The following is a 12,031-nucleotide window of genomic DNA, read 5'->3' on the forward strand; positions in this document are numbered from 1 at the left end:
AAAGAAGTATCTACATTGGTAAGTCATATTGAAAAAATAATAAAAACATTGCAACACCTAATATTAACACGGGATCCATGTTTCCTGTGAACAGTGTAATTGCGTGCAGTAGCCCTATTTCATATAAGACAAAGAACTGCTGGTCCACTGAAGAAATGAAATTAACAGCAGGAAGTACATATGTATATCATAGAATCCCAAGGTTGGAAAAGACCTTAGAGATCATCAAGTCCAGTTGTACCTGTCTAATATAAAATCATATCCCGAAGCACCTTATCTACCCGTCTTTTAAATACCTTCAGGGATGAGGACTCAACCAATTCCATAGGTAGCCTGTTCCAGTGCTTGACAACCCTTCCCGTGAAGACATTTTTCCTAATATCCAGTCTAAACTCCCGTGGCACAATTTGAGGCCATTTCTTCTTGTCCTACTGCTTGTTACCTAGGAGAAGAGACCAACACCCACCTCACTACAGCCTCCTTTCAGTTAGTTGTAAAAGCTATAAGGTTTCCCCTCAGCCTCCTCTTTTCCAGAATAAACAACCTGAGTTCCCTCAGCCACTACTCACAGGACTTGTATTCCCGACCCTTCACCAGCTTTGTTGCCCTTTGTTTAGCCTGGAGAAGAGGAGGCTGAGGGGAGACCTCATTGCTCTCTATAACTACCTGAAAGGAGGTTGCAGAGATGAGGGAGCTGGCCTCTTCTCCCAGGTGACAGGGGACAGGACAACAGGGAATGGCCTCAAGCTCTGCCAGGGGAGGTTCAGGCTGAACATTAGGAAAAAAATTTTCACAGAAAGGGCCATTGTGTACTGGAACAGGCTGCCCAGGGAGGTGGTTGAGTCACCTTCCTTGGAGGTGTTTAAGGGACGGGTGGACGAGGCACTGAGGGTCATGGTTTAGTATTTGATAGGAATTGTTGGACTGGATGATCTGATGGGTCTTTTCCAACCTGGTGATTCTATGATTCTATGATTCTCTGGACATGCCCCAGGAGCATAAAGTCCTTCCTGTAGTAAGAAGCCCAAAACTGAGCACAGTATTCCAGGTACAGCCTACCAGTGCTAAGTACAGGGGGACAATCACTTCCCTACACCTGCTGGCCACATAATTCCTGATACAAGCCAGGATGCCTTGGCCCTCTTGGCCACTTGAGAACACTGCCAGCTCATGTTCAGTCAGCTAGGTCGCCAGGTCCTTTTCCAACAGGGAATCTTCCAGCCATTCGTGCCCAAGCCTGTAGTGTTGCATGGGGTTGTTGTGAACCAAATGCAGTACCCAACACTTAGCCTTCTTGAATCCCATACAGTTGGCCTTGACTCATCTATCGTGCCTGTCCAGATGACTCTGTAGAGCCTTCCTCCCCTCAAGCAGATCAACACTCCTGCCCAACTTGGTGGTGTCTGCAAATTCTGAGGGTGCACTCAATCCCTTCGTCCAGATCATTGATGAAGATATTAAACAGATATTAAAGATATTAATGTAAACACAACACCAATCTCTTTATTTGTTTTTGTGAAGGACACCAGTCCACAGAAAGCTTTGTAAACCCCACATAGACCTCTTTTGTCCAGGCTCTGAACAAATGATCAAAATTTCTCCTCATTTGCTCACAGAGGCTGCTGACATGTGGCATTAGCTTGCCCATTTCTTACAAAAACCATTGGCAAAATACTGAGGGGTATAGGAGAAACTAAGGATTTCTGTAACTAAGGATTTCTGGAAACTAAGGATGCTGTAATTTGTAATTCGTGTGTGTTTATTTTTTCTTCCCATTTGAAAGCAAAAGCACTGCTACTGTTACAGCACACAGAGAAGTTTAAAAGAAAACCAGAATTAATCAAAAATTAATATTTTTCTAGCTGTAATAAAATTATACAAGCTAAGAAAAGGAATTAAGAGACAAAACACCCACTGATTCCAGATTGCTGACTTTCAATATCAATCCAATCAGTAAGAAAATTAAAAGCTATACAGTTATTACTGTAAGATTCATAGGTCAGGTTCTTCACTGTGCCAAGTTTCTGCTCAGTGTGTGAAACAAGGAGCACCACAGAGCGGGTTACTGTTCTCTGATACCACATCTGGCCCAGAAAACATGCCCTTGAACTATGAAGGCCAGGAAGGAAAAAGCTAGGATTTTAGAGCAGGACCCTCCATCCTGCATTTACTTTGGATTCCTGTCAACCTGAGCGGGTATATGCATGGGTCTGCATGTGCTTCTATAGCTCCACAGTCAGAAAAAGCAAAGCTTGGAAAAAAGGACTGGCCCTTGATGAACAGCTGATGGTATTACAGACTAGCAATGCCATCAGGATGACAGAAAACACAAAGTGCTACAGGCTAAATATTTAATTCTGGAAGTGTTATTTATATGACATAGCATTTTATATAAGCAAATCCAATTCCACAAAGTATTGACTGCAATTTGTTATCCTGGACTTAAAATCAGGCTGTTCAGATGTAGAAGGATTGTTCAACAATAGATTCTCTAATGAAGGTAGAATAAAAACACTCCTTCCCTGCTGAATTTCTAAATTTTACTGATAATTTATTTGAATCCCACAGTTCTTTGCATTTGAAAGCTAAGGGTATCTCTAAAGAAATGAGAAATTGCAACTGCAGTTATCTTCTTAAGTCATAATCTTGACTGTTCTCTAGTGAGCAGTTGCCCTTCAATACTGCACTCCTCCACGAAATTCAGTAAGGTTTTTTTTCTTTAACGATGGCTAAGCTTTCATTGAAATAACAAATTTTGTTATGCATCTCAAATAGTTCTCTCTTGAATTGCAAGTTCATAGACTGCCTAATGGATTTACGCTTTCCTCCTTTCCCATAGGTCCGTAAACTCTTAACATTTTGTCAAGCTTAAAATTTTCCCCAGTACAGTTCATTATGTAGCTTAATGCTGGCACAGCAAGAAGGCAGAAATGACCAGTGAGACTATCTCATCAGCAACAGTGTGGTCTATGGACTAGGGCATCAGATAGCCCTGTGGTTAAATTGCTGAAGTGGGATTTACAACCTAAGTTAGTATTACAGTACTACCATATCAGAAAGTCTTACTAGAATCCAAGCATCTAGGAATCATGAGTCAGTTCTCTGTCAGTTCTGGAAAAGGCATCATGCATGACCACAGCCAAATAACTTAATCCCTTTGAACTTGTTTTCTACTGGTTCATTGGCAACAGCAGAACTTGTCTTCCTTGCACTGATGTTTTAAAGATTATATTATTTCTGCTTGTGAAGCACTCAGCATGACAGAAAATACTTCTGGAAGCCTTCAAAGCCTTTTCAACTCTTAGATGACCTACAGGTTTTCATCTTTTACCTCTTAAGAACCATATGTGTTTCAATAACACAAATAACACAAAATTTTGGGCTTAGCATCAGAAAGCTATTATCTGTCTTTCTTAGTATTCCCTTCTGCACTTGGGCCAGCCTATGAACTGGTCCTGACTCAAGCATGCAGCATGGAAAATAAAAATATAAGGAATCCCCTTTCCCAGCTTCTTCCACAAGTGACAGGTCTAAGACAGAAAAACAGTTAAGCCCAGTTATTTGGGCCATTTCTTTCTTAAAAGAATACTGAAATTCTCCATCCTGGGAGAAGTTACAAATCACAGACTATTGTAACTGCAACCTCAAAAGAGTTTTTAGGTGCCTAGGAGCCATAAAGCTTCTCCATACACAACTGGAGGTAAATAGGCTAACTTTTTTTAAAAGTGAGACAAAAGGATAAAGGAGCTTCAGTAAAGACTGTTACTGCCATTCTTCTTTAACCTGATGTCTGGCAGCTTCTATGGCTGCCACAATCCAAAAAATAAATTGCAGGTTTTGCCCAGAAGGGAAATCACATTTGCTACTTCTGAAGACGCATACAGTTCTTCCACAGTTACAGTTCCTCCAAAGGGCTTAACTGAGCATTTCTCAGGCACCAGACAAGCTAAAAGCATGTTTATGCTAGCACATCAGCTGATTTTTGCACCCGCTTTTTTCATGAATCCACAGCACAAAGCACATAGATATATTCCCTGAAAAACTCAAAGGCTATGTGACTGAGCAAAACAAGGGCTATTTCAAGCTCCTATTGATAAATCACCTAGAAACAAAGTATACTTCAGAGGCTGTGTGTGCTTATTTAGGTCAAATTAACCCTCAACAACAATAAAAATGTAACACTGAAAGGGCTTAGCAACTAGCAATCTCAAGAGTCATAAGCTGTTCATGTGTGCTTTTACAATGATGGTAATTTTGTTTTTCTATTGTTGCTGATTTTCTGTTTTCCCAGTATACTAGGAGGGGACAGAGGCCTCCCAGCTTTGTACCATAACAGAAAAACCAAACAGAAGTCAAATCAACTAGGGGACTGCAGAGTGTACAATATATTGAAAAATATGGAACAATACTTGAGTATATGCACATATGGTGCTGGGATTCCACATAATACATTTTACTGAATGCCCTGGAATTGGTGCAAGGACCAATTTTGCCCAGGAAGTGCTGTGTAAAGCTAACTGTTATTGTTATGTTTGTAAATGGCATCTACATGATGTGTAAAAAAAATTGTTTCTGTATAAATCACTGCAGATTTGGAAAATTAAACTGGAAACATCTGGTTAGATATTGGCCTGATTTTCCTGTGTTTTTCCACAATTCTGTCCTCAAAAATTATCTAAGGTCCAATGGGCATATCTACTTTAAACTATTATTAAGCTGTTATTCATAACCTGTCAAGGATATAGCTGTTACATTAATGTCATCATTTTCTTACAAGATGTACTGTTTTTATCACGGCTTACTGTATTCATCTGCAATGATTCCAAATTTTAGAAAATTGTCCAAGCCTTTGAGTAAGAAGTTAATTTTCCACCACAAAACTTGGATAATTTTTGAGCAGAGTTCCAGACCTCAGCACATAAACTCTTCTGGAATCTGTTCATTTTGCCTCCTCTTAAATCCACAACTGTCTATGCAAGATATTCCTCATGGATCTTGTGCTGCCAAATTGAGTGGAATTAATTATATTTTTTTCTCACAAGCAAGTAATCAATGCAACCAGCTAAGGCAACAAGATTTACTTCTTGGTTTAAAATTTTTTTTCAAGGTCTTATGACTGAGATCATAGTCCCATTAAAGCCACTGGCAAAAATCCACAGATAGCAGAACTGAGCTTACATATTAAAAACTACTCCCACTATGGATTAAATCCCGCTTGCCATTCACACCTACCCAGTGCCACTGTAGTGTGTAAGTCTCTGCGTAAAAAGTGAGAGACGTGCTTGTGAGTACACTATGTCCCAGGTCTTCTATTACAATTATAAATACTGTTTTATTTTTTAACTCAAATAATTTGCTAGCAAGCTAATAAGAAACTGATTAAAACAGACAGCAATATTAAATAGCATTGGCAAAAAATATTAAAAGTTGGCAAAGAATAAATTTCCATGTTGAAAGCATGACACCTCTTCTCAAAAAATGCCAGAAAGGAGATGCACAGTCCATAGGTATCTGATTTCACAGCTGGACAGAGAGAAATCCCCACACCAAAGACTGTAAAGACTTAAGCATAATGTCAACAACCTAACCCGAAGCCCTAAAGCTATAACTCTGTTTGATGAGATCCTTAGGCAAGTACCATTTCACATGAACAAAGAAAAACTTAGCAGTTTAAATCAGATCAAAGGTAGGATGTGTTTCTGCATTGTATTTAGCTTCATTGCAGAGTATTTCACTAGATCTGAAAGAGCCTACAGAGTGAATTAGTCTGTTCTTCATTACACAACAGAAAGGAACTTTTTTTTCCTGTACAGAGCCGATTCTGGTCCTTCTGAATTTTCTTCTCTTTTACCCAAAAACTGTAGAACAATAACAAAGTTTTCAATCTTGCACATCCTGGAAACATTTTTTTATATTATTTTCTGTCAATCCTCTTCTACTGAGAGCTTTCACGTGGTTCACAGCTAATATAATCCTACATTTTAAAGAGGATGGATTACAGAGAATTATCCTAGTTGTATTACACTTGGTGAAAGGAACCTTTTTATTTTCTCAGATGCAGTTTTATTTCAGAGCAGCGGCCTGGAAACAACTGTTCCCTTATGGTCAGATAGTGCCTTTGGTCACGTCACCACCTGAGTAACTAAGAAGAAGAGATACCTCTAAGGCATAATTTTCCTTGTTTCCCTTCACTTCAGAAGCAGTGAAACCATTTGAGGTTTATTTTTTTTGATATATCAATACTGATGCCACCATATGATTCACTTTCTCCTGCTGTCTTTCCTGTCTTTATTGACTGTATATTGATTGGGCCTGGAACTATGGTATGCTGTGTTTATTGAGAGATCAGGTACAACAGGAACCCATTTTTAGATGCCCCTATTTTAACTTTGTTGGTAATAAAAATGAATAGTAGTAATTTGCTATTTCTGTCCCCTCTATCTCTCTCTTACACATCAAAGGTAAGGGAGACAGTCAGAGCTTCATTACTTCTTAATTTGTTCTTCCTCCTTATCCAAGCCACCATCTTGGCATGAAAGAGAGGAATAAAGACATCAAATAGTTCCTCTCTTTCTTACACATAAATCAGGTTCAGGAAACTCGCATGTGGGTATAAATGTGGATTTTACTGCTCTGTGGGAATGCGTACTGTAAAGTATAACCTGATCTTTAGTATCTTATCCCATTGCTTGGCAAGAAACAGTCTCTTAATGTTAAGACCATTACTAAATATTTAGCACAAGCACTGGCCAAAGTAACATCGGCCAAAAGGCAAAGTAACACGGTTTCTGTGAAGTAGAAGTACTTTGTGAGAAAGATTTCTGGAGGAGGTTGCACAAATGTCTCCTTCCAATTCCTGGCCAAAATGCAAGAAGAGCTTTCATGCTCTTGTTTTCATGAAACAAAGAGAGGATTATTGTACTGATACATACAACCTTCTGCTTTTCCTTTTTTCAGGAAGAGGTGTTATAGTATTTACCTTTGACAACTGTTTATTGTTTTGTCCTGCTTTCCTGACTGACTGCAAACACAAATGTTTCAGAGAAAGTTGGTGTGTTACTGTCAACATTCTGGTTTCTTCAGTCAAGGAAGGTGGAAAATACATCTTTGCTGCACTTCATATAATTACAAAAATAAAAATGAACTCAGCCTCCAAGCCACATGGATAATGTTCTTCAACACTGTGAATTATTTCAAGAAGCCATTCCAGAGGTTACATTAAGTTGAGTAGTCTGACCTGTTTCATCATCAACCTATATATCCTAACCACATGCAAAGGCCCCAGCTGTCTAGCAAGAAATAACAGATTTTTGCAGTAAGAGACACAGAATATCACCCAGCAATACACAATATTGCCTAACTTCTATAAAAGCAGCTAATGTATCAAAGGTGAAGAGCCTAAGGAAGTAACTGAAGAGTGCTCTTCCAAACTTCAAAAAATAACACTCTCTTAAAGTCATCCTTTACCAAGATCATTACGCCAATAATACGAAGCTATTACACAACTACTTGGTCCAACATAATAAAATAAAGCCTTACCGTCTTCAGTTCTAAAAAAACAGGCTGCTATTGCAGCCAATAAATACTCTTAGTCATCTCAAATAGATCTCTTCAAACTCAAAGTTGATTTCTGTAGAACTGAATAGTGCAATGGAGTATATAATCTGTACCCACTTCAATGAAACACTTATGCTTTCATACTACTGCTTATCCCTTTGACTTGTCTTCCTCTCACAAACAGAATTTAGAATCCTTACAATTTGTTTTGTAAATCTTCTCTAATTTCTTAGGAAAATATTCTACTAGATTTGCCCCACTGGTAGAGGATCCAAACTTAGTGCTCAACATATATCTAGGCATGCAGTTGTGCACAAACAGCTGCCAGCATACTTTGCATTTAGTGCAGAATGAAAGTGTAAAATACACCAGACTTTTACTTGTATATAGCCAAAATAGGCACCTATCACAGTTTGTGCTCCGTAACTAATGAATACAATGAAAATTAAGCCAAATATGCATTCAGAATATAGTAATTTCCAACAACTGTAAAAAACAATATTAATGTTAAAAGTGAAAGAACATGATTTCCTCCTGGTCCCTCAATTAAAATGCTTGTTCTCCAAAAAAATAAATAATAAAGAAACCTAGGTAGGGCAAGGCAGTTCCTGGAATAGAAACAAAACCTTCCATTCTAGAGTCTCAGGTGTCCTCCTTCATGAACATCTATAGTGGTCACTTGTTTAATTATTGTTCAAGTATAATATTTGATTTGGACAATTTGATATGCATATGACAAGTTATGCTATCATTTTCCACCAGAATAATTAATCTGCTTAAGGATCTCTTTGCAAAACTAAACACTCACATTGTATTGAAAATGTATCACAAGTCAATTTTTTCTGTGACAGAATTTTGGGGTTGGAAATTATTTCTTGGAGATTTGAGTCTAGCTGGAAGTTGCTTAGATGCAACAGACAGGATAATATCAGCTTGCTCACCTCCAGGTGATGTTTTTCAGCTGTATCAGAATCCTATTTGTACAGCTACCGTGCTGCTGTTTATAAAATAGAATGAAATCCCTTGGTGACTTATTAGGTTTGTTGTTTTACATCTCTGGGTCAAGCATAGTTTTCTCTGGACTGACTTGGAGTAGAGAATTCTGGCGGTTCTGCAGATTATTAAAAGACTGTTCCCACATGACGCCAAGATTGGAAAGTGGTCCTTAATAAACAAGGAGACAGGAGACCCTGACAGAATTCCAAGTACACTTCTTTACATAGACTATGTCAGTATTTCTTGATCACCACACGCTGGATCAGCCTTGAGGAAAACCACTAAGCAGATCTGTTTCACAATGAAAAAGCTACTTCCTAGAGAACTCTACAGTATCCCAAAGGCCTTATTGACCATATAAATCATATCAAATATATTACGCAACATAATCAGGATGCAGAGATGATTCCTCTGCTTTCCCTTTGGTTGAAAAGTCTTTCTCGTTCAAGTAACTTTCCTGCACTGCCAGGATCTGCCTCCGATCCACCTGAAAAGCTCCTGTGAGTCCCCTTATATATGGGTTTAGTTTGATGGAGCAGTGCAGAATAGGAAACAGCTGAGACCAAGAACTGACCCATAACTCTTAAAGTAAATACCTGGACAATGCTAAGAGTTAGATTAATGTTCTAAGTCCACAAGCTTTTTACAACTTACTCTGCTGCAGTTGCTCAAATACTTTTTATACTCTTTTCTATTAATGGGTTCTGTTTCCGTAGTCCAGCACTCCTGAAAGGATGCTACAATAACAAATTTCCTAGGACTGAACAATACAGAGATAATGGAAACAGAGTTTCAGGCTCATGAGGGATTTTGACAGATAAGTCAAAAAATATTTCAAAGAGCTCTGAAAAAAGAAATCTTGAGTTTCTTTAAAAACAATAGTGCACAACAAACAAAATAAAAGTTGCAAAGCTGAAATCACCAAACATCAGGGCTGTTATCTGTTAAAACTAGTTTTTCAGGAACTAAGGGATAGTCCAAGCCACTTCTTGACAAGTGTAATCAATAGGACAGTGGGCAGTGAAGTAATATGATGAACAGCTGCTGGGGGGCAGGAAAAGTAGGTTCCAGCACTTCGGGTTGCCTAGGAGTCCCAACAGACACCCCATGAACAGCATATTCTTTTTCAGACTGCATTATCACTTTTATTTATCACAAACTAGAATTCTCTAATTCATTGAGATATTACAGAACATACCTAAGAATATCACATAATCTTCAGAGCTTTCAGGTACATAAAGCTATTTCATGAACAAATTGCTCTACACTTACTCCACATTTACCTAAGATATTATTCACCATGGAGATATTTCCAGTTGTTAGTTCTCCCCATCTACAGCTATTAGTCAAGGTGACATAGGAAGTGTTGAAATGGCAGATCTTGTTAGAACACTAATATTATTAAGACAGAAGTTAATATTTCTGCAAGTTAACTTTATGACCAATTAATCATACAATGCGACAAGTGCTGGAGGCATTCTATTCCAGATGCATATCCTAATTTACCTGCACTAAAGCACACCTCGGCAAGATAGCTTTGTGGTTGATATATAAAGCAACAAAATGTTGATTTAAAAGAAACTCTCTTTTGGACTACTAGGAATTCAGGCTATGCAATAAAATCTTTTGCATTTAGTGAGTGTTATGCGATCCAGTGTCACTCTTACCTCCATGGGAAAGGCCTTAAAATTAACAGTATGTTCAGAACCACGCTGGTTTTCTCTGCCCCAGTGAAATCGAACATCGTGTAGTTCAAACTCATGTCCTCGAGGCAATGGACCCCCTATTAACACTGGAAAAGAAGACAAACAGTAAGGAAGTTGGCCTTCTAAGCAGACAAGCCACTGAAATATTCTCCAAATACAAGGGGGAGATTGTTGCAAGCTTCTTTAATATCAGCAGTACTAGAAAGGAGAAGAGTGAAGTTGACAGACTTGATATCTTTGCTTTTTTGAAGCACTGTGCAGGAATAGAAGGCAAATTCAGGCAGTTACAAACAACCATGAAACTGCTGCACTCTTTGCTTTATGAAGAAACAGCTGGTCATAACACAAAATAAAAACATTGTACCTTTATCAGTCAGAGTGGATATGTTTATTTCTCTTATCAAGACAGTAGCTGTGTGCTATAAACAGATGGTGAGGGTTCTGAACTGAACTAATAGCTGCCTCCAACTTCCCCATCCCTTATATTTGCTATGAGTCACAGAAACGGATAGAAAATTTTTGATTGCCAATATTTTGCCAGGTTAAGGTGTTCAGTCATACACCACCTGTCAGGCTTCTGAGATAGAGAACACTTCCGTATCCAAACATAATCAAACCTACACACGGGAGCAACAACATACCTCACTTACTCAAAAACAGTTTCTAGGCAGCCATAGGAGTTTTTATTAGTTCACTTTATAAAACATCCAGACTTTGTTAAAAGCATCTATCCACAATTGCAACACACATACACACACAAACATATAATAGCTTGATACTTCTGCATCAATAGAGGCTTCCAACAGAAGTAGTAAAAGCAAGCAATCGTACCTGGTGAAGCCAAATCTACTTTGGAATTAACCAATGGAAGGAAACATTCTGCTCAGGAATTTATGAATCTGCTTCAGATCAAAACATTAGTCCACAAGCTGCAGGTAACTTCCCTCTGAAATCCCTGAATATTGGATTCTAGGTAGGGCTGAATTTTACTTAGGAACATTCTGTCTTCTCCAGAAGCCATTTAATTCTAGCTTACATTTCATAGATTTTCAATTAATCTTTTACAATCTTTGATAATTTATAAGGATAATTTATTTGCATAACCTACAGTCTTAGGGAATTTAAGTTCCATAATATAAAGTTATTTTGACATACAAACTAAATGGTCTTAGGTTGGAGCACTTGACATAGTGTAATCTTAAAACATAATCTAGTAACTGGATCACACTGCAACTGTACAAACACAAAAACAAAAGTACAGAACTGTAATATAAAAAAACTGAAAGAATATTGACCAGTAATGGTTTTCATAAGCAATTACACTGGGCAAAAAAAAATAAAATATTCCAATTAATCCTCCTCTAATAATTCCTCATAACTATTCTAACAGCTATTACAGTTTCTAAAATGAAATGTCCTAAACAAGCTGCTTCTTGAACTTGCTTGATCTATATTCTATCCATACCTATATCCTACTGGGGAAAACTACATATCTGGTGAACACTGAGTAAAACAACAAATATTTAGGGAAATCTGGACAAATAAAAAGAAACCGGATACTCAACTAGTGCTGTTGCTTAGGAAAACAGGAGCATTTTCTCTGTTTTCAAATATTACTCCCAGAGAAAATTTAACTAGAACAAATGTTCTCTGTATGATGTAGTTCTGGCTCTGTGGGAGCTTCAAAGAGTTTATTTTTGAGGCTTAAGTTATAACATTGATCCCATTATAAAAGTATTTCAATGCGTGAAGCATGTTTATCTTTCTTTCGT

At 37.9% G+C, this 12,031-nt stretch overlaps 1 protein-coding gene across 1 annotated transcript in view; it reads right to left on the minus strand.

Moving 5' to 3' along the window:
- The window catches only part of CA8 (carbonic anhydrase 8), a 46,916-nt gene that overhangs the window by 32,391 nt on the left and 2,494 nt on the right, over positions 1-12,031 (minus strand). The window contains exon 3 of the mRNA XM_069853172.1: positions 10,221-10,345. Within this exon, the coding sequence (XP_069709273.1) occupies positions 10,221-10,345 (125 nt within the window). The remainder of the gene's footprint in view (positions 1-10,220; positions 10,346-12,031) is intronic.

Source organism: Phaenicophaeus curvirostris, chromosome 3, assembly GCF_032191515.1.
Source record: "Phaenicophaeus curvirostris isolate KB17595 chromosome 3, BPBGC_Pcur_1.0, whole genome shotgun sequence".
Taxonomy (NCBI): Eukaryota; Metazoa; Chordata; class Aves; order Cuculiformes; family Cuculidae; genus Phaenicophaeus; species Phaenicophaeus curvirostris.